The 25,000-nt window shown below is 46.2% G+C and overlaps 1 protein-coding gene across 1 annotated transcript; it reads left to right on the forward strand.

Moving 5' to 3' along the window:
- Positions 1 to 17,139: 17,139 nt before the first annotated feature.
- On the forward strand, positions 17,140 to 24,721 carry LOC140362188 (uncharacterized). Its single transcript, XM_072448257.1, has 5 exons — positions 17,140 to 17,975; positions 21,729 to 22,839; positions 22,921 to 23,171; positions 24,145 to 24,324; positions 24,454 to 24,721. Exons 1-5 carry the CDS (start codon positions 17,244 to 17,246, stop codon positions 24,661 to 24,663), a joined length of 2,484 nt encoding a protein of 827 aa, XP_072304358.1. The 5' UTR covers positions 17,140 to 17,243; the 3' UTR covers positions 24,664 to 24,721.
- Positions 24,722 to 25,000: the final 279 nt, after the last annotated feature.

Consider the following 25,000-nt stretch of genomic DNA (forward strand, 5'->3'; position numbering starts at 1 on the left):
GTGGTTTTAAAAGCATCTAAATGAAAAAGGAGTTACATTTACAGAAAGACATTTACAATACTAGAAACAGAACGACATTTGTCTCTGTTCCAAAAAGAAAGTAAAGTAGTTCACAATATCAAACATAATCCACTTCATTCATCTCTTTCCAAGCGTACTACTTCATTATAAACACTGTACTTTGTGTTTAAAGCTCCAGTATGTAACGTTTAGCCCAAAAATAAACTAAAAATATATCAAAACATGTGTCCTGTGAGCGAGCTTGCACCTCCACAAACCTGACTCATGCTTGCCGTGGAGGAGGAGCATCTTCCCGCTCTTTTCCGTGGAGACGTTGTTCCTTCAGCAATAATATTCCACAGCATGACATAAAACGTTTTATTTCCATTGAATCGTTCAGAAAGTTACATACTGCACCTTTTACTTTGATTGTGACAGTACTTTGCAATCACTGAATTAGTCCTAAAAAACAATAAACAAACACTCAATTAACTAGGAATAATTAACATATGCGATATATATGCAAAATTGACTTTGTTGAGCGTTAAATCAAGGTTGTATTTCGCTTCATTGACACTTTCGTTTCATTATTCCTCTTCACGAGCTCACGATTTTCCCACTTTTCCCATGGCGATTCCCTCTGCTGCCAGTAGATGGAGTGCTAACACCAAATCCTGATGAAGGAGCGCGTGACTGACTGAAAGTACGTGTTTTGTTTTTCAATCAGTCACATTATTCTAAGTTGTAAAACATGAGATAATAAAGCAAAACAAGAGCAATTTTCAAAGATAATAACTGGACAAATAATGCATAACGTGTCCTTTAAATCAAACTTAATGCCACGTTGTTGTTTTGATACACAAACCCTACAATTACAGACATTTATAACGGCAATTGAAACCAAAAAGAGACAAACGCATACATTATTTTCCCTTTTCCTTGGTTTTTTCACACATTTTTCAGGCGATCTTGGGTTCAATTCCAGAACAACAGTGAAATATGACCTCTGCAGTCGACCCATCCTTCACTGCCGCTGTGTTTTAGATGGACTTTTCCTCCTTTTAATGCAAACAAATGGCAAACACGCCGGCGATTGTCTGAACAGAAGGTCATCGAGTACAAGAAAAACTGCACTCAGATGTGTCCAGCATCGGAATATCTGGTGCGTAACGAGAAGGACAAAGGGAGGAGAGGAAGAGGAGAGGTGGAGGGGTGGAGAGGAAAGACGAAGGGAAGAAAGAGAGATAATAGATAAAGGAAGGAGACATGAATGAGCGGGGGAAGAGAAAAGGAGGTATCGAAGGACAAGCGATAAGGGACGCAGAGGAAAGAGAGGATTGAGCAAAAGAGAGAAGCAAAAGTCAAAGAGGAGGTGTAAATATGGATGGACACACTCACTTGCAGCCGAGGGTCGTTAAAATTCCTCTCACAGCGACTCAGACGGACGGAGAGACGAGGAGTTATCTGCTGATTACATGCCGTCTACTCAATAATAAAGCCCTAATGCGGTGGCAAATATGAACGGTGCATGGATATTATGTTAGACTTTATGGAGAAATACAAATGGGGTTTTCTGTTTGCGCCAGGCCGAGTCACACTGCAGATTTGTCACACTTTTTCACGCATATTATGGTGTAAATCAGTGCAATAGCAACTTTTCTGGTGAAGTTTTAAACAGGAAATTGTCTTTAAAGAGTGATTGTTTGAAAGCGCACCTCTTTGGCCCACAAACTGTGTGCTAGTGTATGTAATGATGTAATGTAAGCTCAAAAAGGCAAGTTTCCTATAAGTTCAAAGTGATTTTTGATTGAAAAATAAAATGAAATTCTTATTTGAACATAGATATTTATTTTTTCCATATATATTTATTTTTCTTATTTCATTTATTCTAATATTTTTTTTACATATGTATTTATTTGTATATATATATATTTGTTTTAACATATTTATTGTTTACATATTTATTTTTACATTTTTTTTTTTTTACATTTTATTTATTTTTTTCAAAGTGATTTTTGATTGAAAAATAAAATGAAATTCTTATTTGAACATAAGTGATGGATAAAGGTATAATCTACCTTCAGTTTACAACATTGTGCTCAAACCGTGGCAGAGCTCAAGAGAGGTAACTGTGGCATCAGATGAACAAAGACAGAGCAGTTTCGGGGCATAACTCCTCCCCTAGGGCAGGACTTATCGAGCTAAAAGTGGTATAAATAATAGCTTTTAAGGCCAGTACCTTCAGATTGACAATTACTTCCTGATTACAGTTGAGACGGTTCGACCAAGCCAGTCAGGGTTGTGTTTTGATGATTTGAAAAACCTTACAAATTTAAGCTATCCTCATTTCCAGAGATGAAAATGTCCTGTTCCACATTGTGATGTAATCTAGTGGTAAACAGGAAGTACTCTCGTTTCAGGTCCGTGTGCAAGTTAGGCTTTTTGATTTGGAAAAAACGGTTTGAACGCCAACGTTGGACACCGTTTGGGGAGTGGGATTAGAGGACGGCATGGATACAAACACTGATGGTTCTTCGAGGCAAATAAAACATATATTTAAGCCAAAAATCAGCTTTATATTATAATTAATGAAGTAATCAGCACCACTACTTTTCAAAAAAAGGCCGACAAGGACAAGGACAAAAGTCTTCCTATTACCGCAAACCTAAAATACAACGTAAGAGTCATTTCCTTTGTTCACTGCCTCGGTCGGTTTTATAATTTTCTGCCTGGGCCGTCCCTGACGCCGAGCCTTAAAGGGTCAGTTCTGCAGTGAGAGCGTGTGATGAAGTGGTTCTGTTCCTCTCTGTGTCCGTGAAGGGCGATCGGCTCGAGTCCTTCTCAAGTGCGAACAATCGTGACATTAAATCACACAAATCACAATGAGCAACATTCAGACAAGTTCATGCACTATTTGTATTTGAATTTGCCTTTTAAACATGCTCCTGGGTCACTTTGCTCATCTTTTGGAACTTAAAATAATGTCCCAGGCGTTCCGTGATCTGGACTCGTGCAAGAACTCCATCTATTGGCAGCAGAGAGAATTACCCTTGGGAAATAAACATGCTGATATAAGCACTCGGTTGTGACTTGATTTGAGGCAGAAATGCTCAGAACGTCTCAGAACTTCTGGTGATGATTCATGGACTTGGAATTTCCGATCTCGACCTTTGATGTCACAGATCTGTTTTTTTTTTTTAAATCGGGTGTTTTTGTGAATCTCAGAGCCAAAAGGCCTCGTAAACAATGAGTCTGAAGCTAAAGACAACTTACGGTATGTTTTGGGTGATGTAACGATGTCAGAACGTGGTTAAAAAGCTCAAAAAAGTAACATTTGCATAATATGTGTCTTGTAGTATTATGTTCTTTTGTTTTTCATTAACATTTGGTGACTCATTGTGTTAAAACCAGCACTTTACAATGGAACAGGGGATTAAATATAAATTAACATAAATAGATACGTTTATTTATGTATTTATTTATTTTTTTGTATTTTATCAATCTTCATCGTTGTCCAGTATTTCCAGACGGTGCAGTTCCACACGGAGCCCTCCAATCACCTCTGGGTGGCAGTAGTGAGCGGAGCATCTTCAGAGAAGGGGAGGTGGGAGAAGTTTGAGGGAGGAGCTTGGAAAGGGGCGGATCCTCAGAGCCTGAACCCTGAACTCGGCCCCCGCAGTGAGCTCTGATGGGATTAGACCAAAGAGGATTTCACGGGGATGTTCAGACCCTAAGACTGGGCCGCGGTGACACGGGGGAGGGCGGGGGAGGGCGGGGGAGCGCCGGAATCACACCCACAACCTCGGCCTGGACGACGCCCACAGAAACACAGGGCATTTCACTTTAGTTCTGGACCCAAAGTGCACTCATCCTTCACTCAGAACCAGGAATAACCCACTTTTTCAGTGTTAAAAAGTCTTAATTATGGATTCAAACGATTGGGTTTTGACGACGCCACATTTACAGAGCGTGACTTTGACCTCTGACCCCTGAGTCATGGGACGTGAGGGTCGTCTGAGGACACAAACACTGCGTAACGGTATTATTAGTCACATTAGGTCCTCTGAAATACATAATCCTCTTTCGGTCATTATATAGTATATCTACTTATAACATCTTAAACATATGGACTAAAGCTTGAGCTGAATCCACCCAAATGTAGATAAATGACATATATATTGGTTGTATTAGTATTTTATGGCTCTGTTTTGTATTGGTTTGGACGTGATGGCTTCTTTTGGTCGTGGGCATGACTGAGGAGATGAGATTTCACAAAGTCTTCACACAACTATTCACTATGTACATAAGACTTCCTTTTAAAGCTGCATTTGGCACATTTATGCATGAATCGTGGGCCGTGTGCAAAGGGGGAGGGGCTATATCATCTGTATCACCTCTCAGGAACTGTATTGTGTTTGAAAACGGGTGGATTTATTTGGAAACTGCCTTGATATTTGGTTGAAGTAGTTTGACACGACGGGATTTCCGGCACTGGCTCCTTTCTCTTTATCCCTGGATTAAAACGTTGTCCTTTAATACGTTATTGCCTCATTCATAACTCGGTGATGGATTTCTTGAAACTGCAAACGCTCTTGTGCTTTTAGACTTCCGGTAGGACCATAAGGAGCTCTGCGACCCTCCACCGAAGACAACTCTCTGCTCAGATGCACCTCAACCTATAATATGTTGTTATAGCTCCCTGTTTGTTTCGACACACCCTATAATATGAAAAAGTGGTAAAACCATTCTTTCTACTGTAAAATTAACGTCTTTTTAACCAAATGAAGGTTGTTATGTGGCGTCTGGAGGCTTTTGGAGAGAGAATTTACTGTGATGAAAGTGAAAAATAATGTTTTCTGTTTTTTTTTTTTCATTTTGATTTCATAATAATGCCCCTGTCTTTGTTTTAATTCTATATATAATCTTATATTTTATGTTTGAGTCGTCCCCAGTCTCGTCCCATATGTTGCGCCGCACCGTTCTGTCAAATAAAGACATATTTACATCATTGAAATAACTGAAAATGTTGTAGTTATTCTTAATCCCCGGTAGTTTGTCCTTCCAAAGTTTGGCGAACACACACAACAAACAGAACACACATATCAGCACAATATTCTTCTCATTTTTCATCAGTATCAGCTCAGAAAAGTGGACATCCCTTGGCGTATGGGCAATTAATGGATTTTTAAAGTTCTGTATGTGACAAATACAACATTATTCAAAAATTCCAAGTTAAAATTTGTTGTTTTTGTCATTGGAGATGCACCGATTTTGTTTTTTTTTCTTGCCCAATGCTGATAGTTTAGAATCCAGAGAAACCAATGGCTGACAAAGGATATTTCTCTGTTTAGATTGACCGTTTCCATCTAAAAGCCATAACTCTCGGTCGCGGCGTGAGATTATGACACATATATCAGCGGTAACGGTCGTCGGTTGCCGTGGCAAACTTTTCTCCCCTTACGTTTATCGCTATTTCAGGTGATTAGGCTCATGTCGGCGCCGTTTCTCAGTCCTCCATGTTTGTTTCGACACAGTTGCGTCTCTGATTGGTTAATCTGCCTCTTAATGACATGAGAACATGACTTTATGTTTTCCTAAAGTACGGAAGAAGCTTGTGGTCTGGCCAGGCTGGGAAAAACACAGGAAACACGCAACAATATTTTCACATTAAAGGGCCCATGACAGGTTTTTACGATGTTCTAATTTAGACGTTATTTGGTGTATTTGTACCTGTTGTACATATAAATTATAGTTTCAAACCAATCGAGCAGGTATTTGTGGAGGAAAACGTTGAAAAATCTGTAGAAAATGACAGGAAGTGACATCACACCAGGGACACTCCTTCAAATCAAAGTTTGTGCAGAATTTACTCAAAAGAAACAACATTTTTGACTCTCTGAACATTAATTCAACAAAATAAAGTCGTTCTCATTTATTCTTATTGTGATAATTGTGAGATGAGTTTCGACCCAGTGTTTGCTGGGTAATTTCCTAGTGTGATGTCATCAATTACAAACAGGAAGTGAAATTATAAACCTAAAAAATGTGATATTCTGCAATAAGATTTTATTTTTTATTTTCAGGCAAATTCAAAATACATATATTTTTACTGCATTTTTGTTCAATGAGCCGTCCGACCTGTAGGGAGCGCTTTAAAGGAGACATACTGTGAACGTTTTATTAACTTTGTGCTCTGAAAAGTACATTGTTTTGTTGTTTTTATTGGGACTGAACTAAACTAAGTAAACGTGGGATGAACCGTGATTGAATCTAGTCTGGACGCGTTGCATATGTGCATTATGAGCTGTCCACTGTCACAGTTTTGGTCCTGTAGCGTTCTCCCGCTTGTGTTGCCCACGGTAACGCTCAGAGGTTAAGTCAACTTCCTGCTTCGACTTAATCCTCAATTAATTGTGCAGCCGACGCCAGACAAAGCTCCTCCCTCCTCGTCCAAGAGTGACATCACAGCGTGGATGAATGTTCGTGTCGAGGTGAAAATGTGCATCGTTGGTGACGCTGCTAAAGCAGTTTTGAGAGGAAAGATTATAGCCACAGCCTCAGCGATAAAGAAACAGAATCAGAAAAATTCACAAACATTTGTCTTGGCGATTTGATGCAACACAAAACAATAAAACAATGAACAATGAACAATGAATACGTCATAACAATAAGCTATCAGATTTTTAAAAATGAAGAAAAATAAACAATTGGCTCAAAATAAAAAATATGCATAAAATTAAATAAAATAGGCTTCAAATAAAAAATAGGCTTAAAATAAAATGAAATAGGCTTAAAAAAATAAATAAAAAACAGGCTTGAAATAAAATTGGCTTGAAATAAAAATATGCTCAAAATAAAAATAGGCTTAAAATAAAATAAAATAGGCTCAAAAAATACATTAAAAATAGGCTTAAAATAAAAAATTAGCTTGAATTTAAAATATGCTCAAATAAAAAATTGGCTTAAAATGAGAAAAATATGCTCAAGATAAAAAAATTGTCTTAAAAAAAAAAAAAGGCTTAAAAAAAATCAAAGAAACAAAGGCTCTGCTAGAAAACCAAAGACTGCTGGAGGTAAATCTGGCCAATAAGGAACATTTTCAAGTGTTTGTGTGAATGTTTCTTTGTATCGTTCTGTTTTATATGTTAAAAAATAAAATACAAAAACATAAAATGAATCGTCCCAGAGAAATCTCTGGCTGCAAGTTGATCAAATCGAATAATAAAACATATTTTGCTGCTGATTTGACCTCGAGAAAGAGAACTGACATATAATAAAACACGCCGCCTTAAAACCGCCCCATCACCAAAGTCCGATTGCGAGTTCCTGATTGGCGGAGCGTCGCCGAGCCGAGCGGCCGCACAGAGAAGTCAATCTGAGGCTAATGCCGGTTAAAATTATCCTCTAAAGCCAATCCTCTGAGCAGATCAGCGAGGAGCCGAGCGGCGAGGACCACGGCTGCTCCGGGGTCAGAGCGTTTACCTTCAAATGGAATATTATAGAACGCGTCGAGGCTGAGACCGGCGTCAATCTGGTGAGTTTATGATCGTTCATGGTTCAGTTATTGGTAAAGCTCAGATTTTATTCCGATTTTATTTTATTAGTTCAGATTTTATTCCGTCTGTTGATTTGATATATTTGCATTAGCACGGCGATATCAAAGTCCACGATGACAGTGTTTGAATTGTAATTGTAAGTCGTGTTTCCGAGCGGCTCCAGCTTTTGCCTGTTGCGTTTATGGTGCTGGTGGAAATTGCGTGAGGCCAAATTCAATGTCAAGTGTGCTCGTGCTGAGTTATGTAACAAGAGTCCACGATACGACGACCATTGCGTAAAACGCATTTACCGTAAACGATGGTCCAGAAGTGCGGACTCGAGTCTTGATACTTGAGACTTTTTAATTGATCAAATGGATTCTGGACTCTGGACTATAGCTTTGTCCGGCGTCGCGCTGCAGAGTTAATTGAGAATTAAGTCGAAGCAGGAACTTGACTTAACCTCTGAGCGTTACCGTGGGCAACACAAGCGGGAGAACGCTACAGGACCAAAACTGTGACAATGGACTGATCGTAATGGACATATGCAACGCGTCCAGACTAGATTCAATCACGGTTCATCCCACGTTGACTTCGTTTGGTTCAGTCCCAATAAAACAACAAAACAATGTACTTTTAGTTAGTGAGTTTTCACAGTATGTCTCCTTTAAAGCGCCCCCTACAGGTCGGACGACTCTTTAACCAAAAATGCTGTTAAAATATGTATTTTGAATTCGGCTAAAAATTAAACAAATCTTATCACAGAAAAGCACATTTTTTAGGTTTATAATTTCACTTCCTGTTTGTAATTGATGACATCACACTAGGGAATTACCCAGCAAACACTGGGCCAAAACTCAACTTGGACTTCGACTTGACTCTCCTCTGCACTGTCCCTGCTTTGACTTTTTCAATAGGATAACTTCCCAAAATAATATTAAATAGCAAAGAAAAATATCAGCTGTGGACGGTAAAAAATTTATTAAAAGACCTGAAACTTATTTGACACTTGTTTACTTTTGGTTTATATTACAGTTTATGTAATCATTAATGCTATCGTGACCGTGATTTTCTCATCGTGAAATGGAGCAAAAAAACATAAGGTAATAATCCAACATTTTCTAAGGTGCTGCTGCAACAAACTAAAGGAGCAATGGAATGTAAAAGTCAAAGATGAATGAGGGATTTGTTGCTTTTTTACTATTTTACCATAAATAGGCCCAAACTGGCTAACAAAATTGCTAACAAAATTGCTAACAAAATCGCTAACGAAATCGCTAACAAAATTGCATACAAAATTGCTAACAACATCGCTAACAAAATCGCTAACAAAATCGCTAACAACATCACTAACAACATTGCTAACAACATCGCTAACATCATCGCTAACAAAATCGCTAACAACATCGCTAACAACATCACTAACAACATCGCTAACAAAATCGCTAACAACATCGCTAACAAAATCGCTAACAACATCGCTAACAAAATCGCTAACAACATCGCTAACAAAATCGCTAACAACATCGCTAACAACATCGCTAACAAAATCGCTAACAAAATCGCTAACAACATCACTAACAACATTGCTAACAACATCGCTAACATCATCGCTAACAAAATCGCTAACAACATCGCTAACAACATCACTAACAACATCGCTAACAAAATCGCTAACAACATCGCTAACAAAATCGCTAACAAAATCGCTAACAACATCGCTAACAAAATCGCTAACAACATCGCTAACAAAATCGCTAACAACATCGCTAACAAAATCGCTAACAACATCGCTAACAAAATCGCTAACAACAATCTTTTACATTTAAGAGAAGTCAGGATTTCTGTTGTAAAAAACAATAATATTAATATAAATCTGTTTCACCAGAAGGAAAGTTTGTTCGACCGAAACATTAGTCAATTCATGGATGGATTAAAGGCACTCTATGAACATTTTCTAGTGGACAGTCAGTACCTGCCACGCCTGGATTGTTCCACATGGATTTATGTCTCTGGACCTTATTCAATTGCAGATGTTGTTTTGTTTATTACACACACAAAAATGAAAAAAACACTTTGAGCTGCGAGATTAAAACCTTCCAAAGCATTAAAGGTCCCACATCAAACAAAATAGACTTACAGTGCTACAGTGCCTCGTGTATGATATGGGTGATATTTCATAACTATTACGTTATGGCTGATGCACAACACGTATTATTATCAATATACCCTTAGCATGATATGGGATATTTAAGATCTCCATGGAGACAAGCAGAAAAGTCACAAGTTACACCTTTAAATGCTCCTTGTGTCTTGTCTCTTCCTGTTGCACTTTGTTGTGATGCGATTGTCACGGCTCAGGATGAAATGACCTCAGCGTTTGACCCGTAAACAAACGCCACATGACTTCACACTCAACCACATCCCCTTTAAGAGCCACATCCCCTTTAAGAGCCACAGCCCCTTTAACAACCACAGCCCCTTTAAGAGCCACATCCCCTTTAAGAGCCACAGCCCCTTTAAGAGCCACATCCCCTTTAAGAGCCACAGCCCCTTTAAGAGCCACAGCCCCTTTAAGAGCCACATCCCCTTTAAGAGCCACAGCCCCTTTAAGAGCCACAGCCCCTTTAAGAGCCACATCCCCTTTAAGAGCCACATCCCCTTTAAGAGCCACAGCCCCTTTAAGAGCCACATCCCCTTTAAGAGCCACAGCCCCTTTAACAACCACAGCCCCTTTAAGAGCCACATCCCCTTTAAGAGCCACATCCCCTTTAAGAGCCACAGCCCCTTTAAGAGCCACATCCCCTTTAAGAGCCACAGCCCCTTTAAGAGCCACATCCCCTTTAAGAGCCACAGCCCCTTTAAGAGCCACATCCCCTTTAAGAGCCACAGCCCCTTTAACAACCACAGCCCCTTTAAGAGCCACATCCCCTTTAAGAGCCACATCCCCTTTAAGAGCCACAGCCCCTTTAAGAGCCACATCCCCTTTAAGAGCCACAGCCCCTTTAAGAGCCACATCCCCTTTAAGAGCCACAGCCCCTTTAAGAGCCACATCCCCTTTAAGAGCCACAGCCCCTTTAACAACCACAGCCCCTTTAAGAGCCACATCCCCTTTAAGAGCCACATCCCCTTTAAGAGCCACAGCCCCTTTAAGAGCCACATCCCCTTTAAGAGCCACAGCCCCTTTAAGAGCCACATCCCCTTTAAGAGCCACAGCCCCTTTAAGAGCCACATCCCCTTTAAGAGCCACAGCCCCTTTAAGAGCCACATCCCCTTTAAGAGCCACAGCCCCTTTAACAACCACAGCCCCTTTAAGAGCCACATCCCCTTTAAGAGCCACATCCCCTTTAAGAGCCACAGCCCCTTTAAGAGCCACATCCCCTTTAAGAGCCACAGCCCCTTTAACAACCACAGCCCCTTTAAGAGCCACATCCCCTTTAAGAGCCACATCCCCTTTAAGAGCCACATCCCCTTTAAGAGCCACAGCCCCTTTAAGAGCCACATCCCCTTTAAGAGCCACATCCCCTTTAAGAGCCAAAGCCCCTTTAAGAGCCACATCCCCTTTAAGAGCCACAGCCCCTTTAACAACCACAGCCCCTTTAAGAGCCACATCCCCTTTAATAGCCACATCCCCTTTAAGAGCCACAGCCCCTTTAAGAGCCACATCCCCTTTAAGAGCCACAGCCCCTTTAAGAGCCACAGCCCCTTTAAGAGCCACAGCCCCTTTAAGAGCCACATCCCCTTTAAGAGCCACAGCCCCTTTAAGAGCCACATCCCCTTTAAGAGCCACATCCCCTTTAAGAGCCACAGCCCCTTTAAGAGCCAAATCCCCTTTAAGAGCCACAGCCCCTTTAACAACCACAGCCCCTTTAAGAGCCACAGCCCCTTTAAGAGCCACAGCCCCTTTAAGAGCCACATCCCCTTTAACAACCACAGCCCTTTTAAGAGCCACAGCCCCTTTAAGAGCCACATCCCCTTTAAGAGCCACAGCCCCTTTAACAACCACAGCCCCTTTAAGAGCCACATCCCCTTTAAGAGCCACAGCCCCTTTAAGAGCCACAGCCCCTTTAAGAGCCGCATCCCCTTTAAGAGCCACAGCCCCTTTAAGAGCCACATCCCCTTTAAGAGCCACATCCCCTTTAAGAGCCACAGCCCCCTTTAAGAGCCACATCCCCTTTAAGAGCCACAGCCCCTTTAAGAGCCACATCCCCTTTAAGAGCCACAGCCCCTTTAAGAGCCACATCCCCTTTAAGAACCACAGCCCCTTTAAGAGCCACATCCCCTTTAAGAGCCACAGCCCCTTTAAGAACCACAGCCCCTTTAACAACCACAGCCCCTTTAAGAGCCACAGCCCCTTTAAGAGCCACAGCCCCTTTAAGAACCACAGCCCCTTTAACAACCACAGCCCCTTTAAGAGCCACAGCCCCTTTAAGAGCCACAGCCCATCATATTTGGATCACCTTTTTAAAAATACACAGGGAATATATATATATATATATATATATATATATATTCAAAAGCACAGTATGTGTCTTTCTGGAGGTGGCACATCATAATCCCACATAAATATAAAACATCCTTTAGAACGGTCTCCATGGTGATGGATTAGTAAATCTAAAGGAACAGAATTTCAATGGAAACAAGCAAGAGGAGACTCCTCCAGGCCAAGTACGAGTCGGGTTTGTTGAGGTGCAAGCCGCTCACAGCGAGGACACAGAGTTCCTGTTTTTGTTTATTTTAGTGCAATAAAACCAGCCTCTGTTTTAGTCGGTGTTGTTACTAAAAAGTTACAAACTGGTGCTTTGATTTAAAAAAACTGCTTCATTGTAACATTTAGTTTCACCATCGCTGCTGCTTCTCACAACCTAAATATTCCCACAATGCTTTGCAAAGGTCAACGATCATTGAGCTGAGTCAGGCTCGGCTTCAGGAGATTAACACATAATTCATATTCTTTATATTCTCATCGTCTCTGCAGTCTCAGTCTGTTTGAGCCGACCTGACATGTTTAAAGTTGCACTGTGTAACTTCTCTGGTGAACTCCGCCCCCTGCTGGTGAGCCCCGCCCCCTGCTGGTTAACTCCGCCCCCTGCTGGTGAGCCCCGCCCCCTGCTGGTGAGCTCTGCCCCCTGCTGGTGAGCCCCGCCCCCTGCTGGTGAGCCCCGCCCCCTGCTGGTGAGCTCCGCCCCCTGCTGGTCTCACATTTTCATTACTTTGCCTGGAAGGTACAAACAATGGCATTAAATTCAAACAGCATCGATTATTCATTAAAAGGCATTTTTATAGCTAACAAAATAGTTGAATGAATATTTCCGGGCAAAGCAGTGACATCTCCAGTGAGAGAATGTTACATACTGCTGCTTTAGCTCAAAAGTACATTCACTGCCACTTCTGTCGAAAACAGTTCAGAAGTCCATTGATTTAAAACGCCAATTAACATTAATGAAGCACAAGTTTCCTCCTCGTTTGAGCTCGTGTGACCATGGAGACTGGACTTAGGGTCAGGGGTCAGGCAAAGAGCACTAAGGCCAATCTCATTAAGAAGAGCACAGAGAGGGAGAGAGGAGAGGAAGAGGATGAAAGGGAGGATAGAGGAGGGCAGAGGGGAGAGAGGGAGAGAGGAGAGGAAGAGGATGAAAGGGAGGATAGAGGAGGGCAGAGGGGAGAGAGGGAGAGAGGAGAGGAAGAGGATGAAAGGGAGGATAGAGGAGGGCAGAGGGGAGAGAGGGAGAGAGGAGAGGAAGAGGATGAAAGGGAGGATAGAGGAGGGCAGAGGGGAGAGAGGGAGAGAGGAGAGGAAGAGGATGAAAGGGAGGATAGAGGAGGGCAGAGGGGAGAGAGGGAGAGAGGAGAGGAAGAGGATGAAAGGGAGGATAGAGGAGGGCAGAGGGGAGAGAGGGAGAGAGGAGAGGAAGAGGATGAAAGGGAGGATAGAGGAGGGCAGAGGGGAGAGAGGGAGAGAGGAGAGGAAGAGGATGAAAGGGAGGATAGAGGAGGGCAGAGGGGAGAGAGGGAGAGAGGAGAGGAAGAGTGGTGCACAAAAATGTCACTTTGCACTAACAGACTTCACTCTCACACTTTTGAATGACGTGTCTTGCCCAAGGACACAGCAGCATCTGGTCATAGCTGTGATAAACACCTGTCCATGACCTGTCCATCACCTGTCCATCACCTGTCCATCACCTGTCCATCACCTGTCCCCTCCCCACTCTGACCCTTTGGGCGTGAGAGACGTGAGGACAAGTGTCCTGAAGGTGTCTGAAGATACAACAATGATGTTTGTGTGGAACAAGTAAAGATGCAGATCATGTCCATGTCTTTAGAAGACGAGGACGACGTCTTTAGAAGACGAGGACGTCTTTAGAAGACGAGGACGACGTCTTTAGAAGACGAGGACGTCTTTAGAAGACGAGGACGACGTCTTTAGAAGACGAGGACGTCATGGAATATATTTCATTTGTCAAATTATTGCCTCGGGCAAAACAACATAAAACACAACTGGCTCTAAAACGAATAGGACAAAAAACACCTGGACAATGGAAAAGGACAGGAGCAGGAGCAGACAGAAGCAGGACATGAGCAGGACAGGAGCAGGAGCAGACAGAAGCAGGACATGAGCAGGACAGGAGCAGGAGCAGACAGAAGCAGGACATGAGCAGGACAGGAGCAGGAGCAGACAGAAGCAGGACATGAGCAGGACAGGAGCAGGAGCAGACAGGAGCAGGACATGAGCAGGACAGGAGCGGGAGCAGACAGAAGCAGGACATGAGCAGGACAGGAGCAGGAGCAGACAGGAGCAGGACATGAGCAGGACAGAAGCAGGACATGAGCAGGACAGGAGCAGGAGCAGACAGAAGCAGGACATGAGCAGGACAGGAGCAGACAGAAGCAGGACATGAGCAGGACAGGAGCAGGAGCAGACAGAAGCAGGACATGAGCAGGACAGGAGCAGGAGCAGACAGAAGCAGGACATGAGCAGGACAGGAGCAGGACAGGAGCAGGACAGGAGCAGGACAGGAGCAGGACAGGAGCAGGAGCAGACAGGAGCAGGACATGAGCAGGACAGGAGCAGGACAGGAGCAGGAGCAGACAGGAGCAGGACATGAGCAGGACAGGAGCAGGAGCAGACAGGAGCAGGACATGAGCAGGACAGGAGCTGGAGCAGACAGGAGCAGGACATGAGCAGGACAGAAGCAGGACAGGAGCAGGACAGGAGCAGAAGCAGACAGGAGCAGGACAGGAGCAGGACAGGAGCAGGACAGGAGCAGACAGGAGCAGGACATGGGCAGGACAGGAGCAGGACAGGAGCAGACAGGAGCAGGACATGAGCAGGACAGGAGAAGGACAGAAGCAGGACAGGAGAAGGACATGAGCAGGACAGGAGCAGGACAGAAGCAGGACAGGAGCAGGACAGAAGCAGGACAGGCGCAGGACAGGAGCAGGACCGGAGCAGGACAGGAGCAGAAGCAGACAGGAGCAGGAGCAGGACAGGAGCAGGACAGGAGCAGGACAGGAGCAGGACAGAAGCAGGACAGGAGCAGGACAGGAGCAGGACTGGAGCTGGACAGGAGCAGGACAGGAGCAGAAGCAGACAGGAGCAGGAGCAGGACAGGAGCAGGAGAGGAGCAGAACAGGTGCAGGACAGGAGCAGGACTGGAGCTGGACAGGAGCAGGACAGGAGCAGGACAGGAGCAGGACAGGTGCAGGACAGGAGCAGGACTGGAGCTGGACAGGAGCAGGACAGGAGCAGGACAGAAGCAGGACAGGAGCAGGACAGGAGCAGAAGCAGACAGGAGCAGGACAGGAGCAGGACAGGAGCAGGACAGGAGCAGACAGGAGCAGGACATGGGCAGGACAGGAGCAGGACAGGAGCAGACAGGAGCAGGACATGAGCAGGACAGGAGAAGGACAGAAGTAGGACAGGAGAAGGACATGAGCAGGACAGGAGCAGGACAGAAGCAGGACAGGAGCAGGACAGAAGCAGGACAGGCGCAGGACAGGAGCAGGACCGGAGCAGGACAGGAGCAGAAGCAGACAGGAGCAGGAGCAGGACAGGAGCAGGACAGGAGCAGGACAGGAGCAGGACAGAAGCAGGACAGGAGCAGGACAGGAGCAGGACTGGAGCTGGACAGGAGCAGGACATGAGCAGGACAGGAGCAGACAGGAGCAGGACATGAGCAGGACAGGAGCAGGACAGGAGCAGAAGCAGACAGGAGCAGGAGCAGGACAGGAGCAGGAGAGGAGCAGAACAGGTGCAGGACAGGAGCAGGACTGGAGCTGGACAGGAGCAGGACAGGAGCAGGACAGGAGCAGGACAGGTGCAGGACAGGAGCAGGACTGGAGCTGGACAGGAGCAGGACAGGAGCAGGACAGGAGCAGGACAGGTGCAGGACAGGAGCAGGAGCAGGACTGGAGCTGGACAAGAGCAGGAGCAGGACAGGAGCAGGACAGAAGCAGGACAGGAGCAGGACTGGAGCTGGACAGGAGCAGGACAGGAGCAGGACAGGAGCAGGACAGGTGCAGGACAGGAGCAGGAGCAGGACTGGAGCTGGACAGGAGCAGGACAGGAGCAGGAGCAGACAGGAGCAGGAGCAGGACAGGAGCAGGACAGGAGCAGGACAGAAGCAGGACAGGAGCAGGACAGGAGCAGGACTGGAGCTGGACAGGAGCAGGACATGAGCAGGACAGGAGCAGACAGGAGCAGGACATGAGCAGGACAGGAGCAGGACAGGAGCAGAAGCAGACAGGAGCAGGAGCAGGACAGGAGCAGGAGAGGAGCAGGACAGGAGCAGGACAGGAGCAGGACAGGTGCAGGACAGGAGCAGGAGCAGGACTGGAGCTGGACAGGAGCAGGACAGGAGCAGGACAGGAGCAGGAGCAGGACAGGAGCAGGACAGGAGCAGAACAGGAACAGGACAGGAGCAGGACAGGAGCAGGACTGGAGCTGGACAGGAGCAGGACAGGAGCAGGACAGGAGCAGGACAGGTGCAGGACAGGAGCAGGAGCAGGACTGGAGCTTGACAGGAGCAGGACAGGAGCAGGAGCAGGACAGGAGCAGGACAGGAGCAGAACAGGAACAGGACAGGAGCAGGAGCAGGAGCAGGACAGGAGCAGGAGCAGGACAGGAGCAGGAGCAGGACAGGAGCAGGAGCAGGAATTGAAATGTTTCAGTGCGTTGCAGATAGAGAATAAGGTTCTATGATAATTTGTGTAACGAGCAGTAGAACACGAGCGGGGACATTATTCCTGTCTGAGGAGGACGAGGGACGCGTCTGAAGGTTGTCTTCACATTTGAAGCTGATTCGGGGGAGTCGGTGTGGACAGAACAGATGGTAAAAAAACGTTATCTGCAGCGTCTGATTTCCCCGGCCTGTTTCTGTCTTTCAGGTGGACCTCCAGGGCTGAGCAGTGATTAGGAGCCTGAGTTAAAGGGATTACACTTGGCTGTTGTCCAGAGAAGGAGCAGAGCCAGCGGCTGGCAGGGCCCAGCTCCCGTCCCCCAGCTCCTGTCCCGGACACAAACCTGTGAAGAACCAAGACATCTGCTGCCGACCGCGCCTGAATCTGAGCTGGAGCACTCCCTGGATCGTATCAATGGTGTTTGTCCCGACATGCTTCTCCCTCGAGGCCGATGACTCCCATGAATGCTGCAGCACAGTCTGAGTTTGAGGACTTTTGCTTGTGGGCCAGCGTTTCGGATGAACAGTTATGGCCAGAGACCTGCGTCCTCTGAGCCTCATGCCCCTGTTACCGAGGCACCGAAGGCTGGAGGCTTCCTCTCTCCTCGTCGTCTTCCCGATCCGTCCTCTACGATCCCTCATCTTCTTCTACTTCCTGTCGTGCGCCACCGGAGTCTCCATGGACTATGGCGTCAGCCCTAAGTTCGTGTGCACCCCGATCTCTCCGGAGGCTGACCCTAGCTGCTACTCTCCCCCCGCCGTGCCCGCCGTGCCCCCCGGCGGCAGCTCGGGCAGCTCGGGCGGCTCGGGCGGCTCGGGCAGCAGTCCCAGCGGCAGTGGCTGGAGGGGCTTCATGTCGGAGGAGGCCAAATCCACCATTTTGCACCTGCGCGAGAGCCTGGTGCGTCAGAAAGAGACCATTCTGGACCAACGGGAGACCATCCGCGAGCTGACGGCAAAGTTGACGCGGTGCGAAGGCGGTTACCACGACAACCACCGTGACAGTCACCACGCCGACCGTCACAGCAGTCACCACGACGACCACCACGGGAATCACCACGACGACGAACACGGAAATCACCACGATGACCATCATGGAAATCACCACGATGACCATCACGACAACAACCACCATGGCCCCACGGCTTTCCATAGCAGTGACCATGGCAACCACCGGACCAGCTCAAAGTTCAGTAACTTTTCTCCGGAACAAACGAGCAAAACTCTGCAGACGCTGAAGGAGCGGCTCGAGAGCCTGCAGGTACCACACCATCAGAGCTAACGGGCTAACAGAGCTGACATGCTAACAGAGCTGACGGGCTAACAGAGCTGACATGCTAACGGAGCTTACGGGCTAACAGAGCTGACATGCTAACAGAGCTGATGGGCTAACGGAGCTGACGGGCTAACAGAGCTGACAGGCTAACAGAGCTGACGGGCTAACAGAGCTGACATGCTAACAGAGCTGACGGGCTAACGGAGCTGATGGGCTAACGAAGCTGACGGGCTAACGGAGCTGACGGGCTAACAGAGCTGACATGCTAACGGAGCTTACGGGCTAACGGAGCTGACGGGCTAACAGAGCTGACGGGCTAACGGAGCTGACGGCTGACATGCTAACAGAGCTGACATGCTAACAGAGCTGACGGACTAACAGAGCTGACGGGCTAACGGAACTGACGGGCTAGCAGAGCTGACATGCTAACGGAGATGACGGGCTAACGGAGCTGACGGCTGACATGCTAACAGAGCTGACATGCTAACAGAGCTGACGGGCTAACAGAGCTGACATGCTAACGGAGCTGATGGGCTAACAGAGCTGACATGCTAACAGAGCTGACATGCTAACAGAGCTGACATGCTAACAGAGCTGACGGGCTAACAGAGCTGACATGCTAACGGAGCTGACGGGCTAACAAAGCTGACGAGCTAACAGAGCTGACGGGCTAATAGAGCTAACGCTAGACCAGGGGTGAGTAAACTACGGCCCACGGGCCACATCCGGCCCGCCGGGCCTTTCAATTCGGCCGCCAAGCTTGTCCCAGTAATATTTTTTTTTTTAAAAGTGTTTTTCTTTTTTGCCCTCAGGCATCTGTCTGCACGTGTATCCTTAATAAATATGACGTGAAATGAATTAAATAATATATTCAATAGCCTATATTTGACAGAAAAGTTATATTTTATTTTATATTTAATTTTTGGGATTTATTTTTTTTCACACCAATGATGGCGGGCCGGCCCTCCACTACTTGCCTGGATTCGAATGTGGCCTTCGGAGGAAAATAATGGCCCACCCCTGATCTAGACCTTCTTATACTGCTTTCATGTGGTCCAGAGATGAGAAGTCGTGTGCTTTTATCTTAACATTGCCAGGAAGATGAATTCTTGATCAATCTGGCTTGAGCCAGAATAATTTTACCCAAGTCACCAAAAGTTTTTGTCGTTAGCCTTCCTAAAAGCCAACATTAAAGGTGTTGGGAAACATCCGACCATATTAACTTTAGCTTGCTAACGTTACGTTGGTATTTGGTAAAACACTATTGTCTGGACTTTCTTGCACAAATCTATTGCTCTAATGATATAAATGACTGACATTAAACCCCTGAATGTTTAATCCGTCACCGCACAACAAGTGATGTCAAGTTGAGGTGTGGCTCTGCCTGCGCCACTACTTCCTGTTGACTCGCGTGTGCGCTAATCCTATAGCACAGACACATTATTCAATATCGCTGCCTATGGTTCAAACTACATTACTTGGCCAAGGCTAGTACAGAGTTACGTCAAATCAAACGTTTAATTTAAAGATATTTATGTTTCTTCACCTGTAATATGTAAAAAAAATAGTAGTAAATAGTATAGTAGTAGTAAACAAATATTATATCTGTGGGTACCACACCGAACCCAGGTCATTAAATATTTTCACTGTTTTGATCCCATGGGGGCGCTCATTGGCACGTGTCGTCTACATTTGATGGATTACTAGAGCGAAGCAAAGCGAGCTGAAACTAAAGATTAAAAAGCTATTTTTAAGAAAACTTATGAATTTTGAATCTGTATGTCCCTGTCAGCCGAACACGAGCAGTTCTGGACTCACAACAGGTTTAAACTAGCAATACCCTGTCCAGATATTTTAATAGATCCAAGTACCACACCTGCAGAGCTAACAGGCTAACAGAGCTAATAGGCTAACAGAGCCAACATAGCCAACAGGCTATCTAAGCTAGCAGGCTAACAAGTTAACATAGTTAAAAGACTAATGTGGTTTCATACCAATTAACGGAAAAACATTTGTCTTATGATCACAGAGTGCATATGATAGATTAAGCTTCATAATTTGTCAACTTAGAGGAAGTTCAATATTTTATTTCCTCATTGGTTATGAAACAAATGCTGTGTTGTAAGGGATTATTTGAAGGCCCACGGGAGTATTTGAAGCCGTGGGCCGGTGTCAGCCCGGGCCTTTCAGATGGTAATCAGGTACTCATCAGTGATGAGGGGGCTGCAGCTACGTAACAATAGGACTTTTATGGCCTGTTACAGAGCTGTGAGGGTAAACAAAGTATGATGGTTTTAGGTGAAACTCACAGTGTAAACAAAAGAAAAAACAGGACAGGTTATCATCTCAAGGCTCAGGGTTCTCAGACCAGATCCTCAGATTGAAAATGACTCATGTATGAGAGTCAAAACATTTTTCTAAAACTTTGTCCAGATAACTACATCTTTTTCTACAATACCCTTTCTAAATATAGAGGAAGTCCTCACGCTAACCCTGAGCTAGCATTAGCCATATTGTTTGCGTACTTGTTAATTCAGTTGGAACGCTCAGAAGTCAGAACTTAACTGACCTTTGCCTGGAACGCAGCATATTTCCATAACTTTTACCCAGAATCCGTACCGTTTTTAGCATTTTTCACAAACTGCCTCTTGATTGGTGTAAAACTATGATACCCTAGAATTACACAACTAAACTAAGAAATAATTTTAAAATATGAAACCCGCTGTGTGCACTTAAAGCCCTTTCCTTGTATTAATTGTGTAATGTCAGATTTCTTGTGAATGAAGTCATTGCTCATTTCAAATTGAAGATATTTGTGCTGCACATAGTTTTCATTTGACATTATTCTTCAGAGAAAAGGGAGAATTATGATTCTGTCCAAACGATGCTTACTGAGCGTAAACAGAGACTGATAAAGACCAAGTCTCATCTCCGCGTATGCAGGAAGTATAATCCGAGCTTAAGGCAGTTTACTTCAAACACTTTGTTCTCTGGGCATCAATTTGTCGAGGGCTGGACTTAATTGAGGTCAATCTTTGCGTCAGAAAATGTTACGGGTTTGAGAGAAGCACAGCAACAACGAGGACGTTTGTCAACAGCAGCAGACCATCGCTGCCATCTATGTACGGAACAATATCTGACAAACATTGTTTTGTGTTTTATTAACATTATATGAACTGCCGATAAAGGAGAGTGTCTAAAACTGCAACAAAACGTATTGACAATGAAGCCAATGAGAATATGAAATATTCCACCAGCTCAATAGTTGCATTAGTGAATGGCTCAATCATCTCACCACATTCAAACATGTTCACACTGAGCATCGACAGGAGACTCTAATCTCAGAGCACACAACACTGACACACACAGCACACGAGAGCCCCTGGAGATGCCCTGAAGGTGTGAGACAAAACAAAGGCAGAGCCGGTCTGGATCCTCCGCATCAGTCAGTCCCCTTCCATTAGGCTCATCTGCCCTGACGAGACACTTAATCGTGCTGTACACTGACCGGCAACAGAGTCGGATTTACTCTGGTGAGAACAAGCAACAGGGACGAGTGGAACTTGATTTCACTTTTATTCCAGTTTATTATGATTATAATGTTCCTGTTTAGGCTGATATTCAAAATGAGACTAATCTTTGTGCTTTACACACTAGTGTCTTGTTCATTGTGCTGTGAACTCGTCTAAGTGCGTATGACTGTGTCTTAAACGTCTTCTCTGTGTGTGACTGTCTCAGGCTCGTAACTCCAGCAGCTCGTACTCCAGCTCTCTGAGGGACCTGCTGCAGAGGAAGATCCACGCTCTGGAGGAGCAGCTGCAGGAGTACCACCACGATCACCATGACGACCACCACGACAGTCACCATGACAACCACCACAGCCGCGATCGCGAAAACCATCATTACAGTCACTATGACGATCATCATAATGGTCACCATGACGACCATCATAATGAAAACCACCACGACACTCATCACAACCGCCATGACACGCACCACGACATAGGCCACTCCACCAGCCATAGGGGTCGCCATGACGAACATCACGGTGGTCACCATGACAACCATCATAATGGTCACCATGACGACCATCATAATGGTCACCATGACGACCATCATAATGGTCACCACGACGACCATCACAGTGGTCACCACGATGACCATCACGGTGGGAACCATGACGACCATCACAGTGGTCACCACGATGACCATCACAGTGGTCACCATGACAATCATCAAAGTGGTCACCACGACAACCATCACAGTGGCCATGACAACCACCATGGAAACCACCGATACAGCCATTCCAACAGCCATCATGGACGCCATGACACTCACCACAGCAATCAAGGCCGCCGCCCTAACTCCCACAGTCGGCACTATGACCATGACGATCACCATGACGACCACCATGACGATCACCATGACGACCATCATGATGATCACCATGACAATCACCACGACGATCGCCACCATGACAATCACCATGACAACCACCACTATGATCGCCGCAACAACCACTATAACAGTCACCATGGCAACCACCGCAGCAATCATCACTACCGTCGCCATGGAAATCATCATTATGATCAACACAACGATCATCACAACGACCATCATTATAGAGACAACCATCACGACTATCACAGGGACCACCACAGTGATCACCACAGTGATCACCACGACGATCTCCACGACGATCTCCACGACGATCTCCACGACGATCACCACGACGATCACCACGACCTTGACAAAGACCACGTCGATAAAGACCACCATGGGGCTCTCTCTGGACACAGGAAGCTGAACGGCATGCTGACCCATCTGCACCACGACGACAATGACCACGGTAAGACTCTAGGGTCATTACGATCATTGAAATCATCTCGATGGAGCACGATGTTCTCACCGTCTCTGTTTGTCTGAGAAGAACCTCTCCCGAAGCTGAAGAGCCCCAACGCCTTCCTGCTGGACTTCCCCCTGAGGACCAACTACATGTACGGACGCATGAAGCGCTCGCTGGTCAACGAAGTCTTCGCACTGACCGTCTGTCTGTGGCTCAAACCGGGGGCGGGACCCGGTCTGGGGACGCCGTTCTCCTACGCCGTCCCGGGACAAACCAACGAGCTGGTGCTGATCGAGTGGGGCAGCAACCCTATGCAGCTGCTCATCAACGACAAGGTGAGAAACTAGTTCCGGTGAAATACTAACCATAGAAATTACATCTTATATTTGGCACTTACGTAACGGAGAAGGCAAACACTAGAGAGGTTTAGGTTGGAGAAAAAGTGAGCTAATGCTAACGGCGGACTACGTATGGCAGCAAACACCCTGGACTAGCTCTCATTTGGACCAAGATGGCACGGCACTGAAACGGCCCAGAACCAGCAACTTTGTAATGGGCCCTAGTCTCCAATGATGTGGACGGTGCATTGGTGTGTCCAGCGAAGGTCTACGCAGTGTCCAAAGCCTGTATCTGTGTCACAAATAGTCCAGCGAAGGTCTATGCAGTGTCCAAAGCCCGTATTTGTGTCACAAATAGTCCAGCGAAGGTCTACGCAGTGTCCAAAGCCCGTATTTGTGTCACAAATAGTCCAGCGAAGGTCTACGCAGTGTCCAAAGCCCGTATTTGTGTCACAAATAGTCCAGCGAAGGTCTACGCAGTGTCCAAAGCCCATATATGTGTCACAAATGTTCTAAAAGTGTCAGCAGACGAGGTTCATCTGGATGTGAACAGTCTACGATGTGTGAGAGCTAAACTCAGACATGAAGGTTTAATGGACAGAGGAGGTGGTTTGCCAAAAATAAGTTAGCAGAGGGAAAAGGACGTAACACATGAAAGAAAGATCTCAATGTCTGAAAAGCTATGATCTTCGGGTGAAACGGTGACGAGTTTCACTTTTATGGTCTTTGATGATGGTGCAGTTGCTCCACTGACCTCCTCGTGTTCTTGGAGAAGCTGATCATCTTTAGACGTATCTGCGGCGCTCGACTTCAGACAGCCACAGCGCTAATCTGATTGGCTCTGGCTCTGCTATGTGGATGTACTTTCACACCGGGATCCAAGTGACACCTTTGTTTCCCTGGCACCGGCGTCCGACTCGCCATTAAAGCGATAAAAGGGTCATTTGTGTTTCTGTTTCCACGTGTTCAGGCGGTGACTCTGCCCCTCGCTCTGACCGACGGTAAATGGCATCACGTGTGCGCGACCTGGGCCACTCGGGACGGCGTGTGGGAGGTGTTCCAAGACGGACAGAAGAGGGGCTCAGGGCAGAACCTGTCGCCCTGGCAAGCTGTGAGGCCGGGAGGGGTCTTCATCCTGGGACAAGAACAGGTAGGAACCATGTAGCGTGCACTTTGGGGACCTTGTAGGCGTTGTTAACATGCTCTGTGAAGCACGTAAACAGACGCACTGCATATACCGCCTATACTTTCGTTTACTGTGACCTGTGTTTCCCGACAGGACGACTTTGGGGGGCGCTTTGACGTCACCCAGTCTTTTATGGGACAAATGTCAGACCTGCAGTTGTGGTCCCAAGTCCTGAGCCCTGCGGAGATCCAGAGCCAGGCCAGCTGCACGGGGCACCTGGTGGGAGACCTCCTGTCGTGGAGCCAGGACGCCGTGGAGCTGCACGGGGGCCTGGCCGAGCTCGACCACGAACTCTGTCGCTGAGGGCCGCGAGCCGAAGGGGTTCGCCGGGGTTCACAGATCAAGCGGGATTATGTTATGTCAGGAGTTTGCCCACACGTCACATGTCAGCTCCAGAGCCTGCAGGACGGTACAGTGTCTCCAAGCGCTTCATGTTTAAGAGGATTTAGTTCCATCGGGACAAAGCCGTTGGCTTTGTGCCCTGAGCTTGGCCCAATGTTTAACATCAACATTACAGCACGAGGTGAAGGATATGAAGAGCTTAAACACTCTCCATCATCACTCTTGGACCTGTCGGTTCAGAGTGTTTGGACTGGAAGTGGTTAAGGTGGCAGCACATGTGCCAGGCTCCATGCGCCAG

Source organism: Eucyclogobius newberryi, unplaced genomic scaffold (assembly GCF_026437365.1).
Source record: "Eucyclogobius newberryi isolate DKJ021-1_F unplaced genomic scaffold, fEucNew1.0.hap1 SCAF_16, whole genome shotgun sequence".
Classification (NCBI taxonomy): Eukaryota; Metazoa; Chordata; class Actinopteri; order Gobiiformes; family Gobiidae; genus Eucyclogobius; species Eucyclogobius newberryi.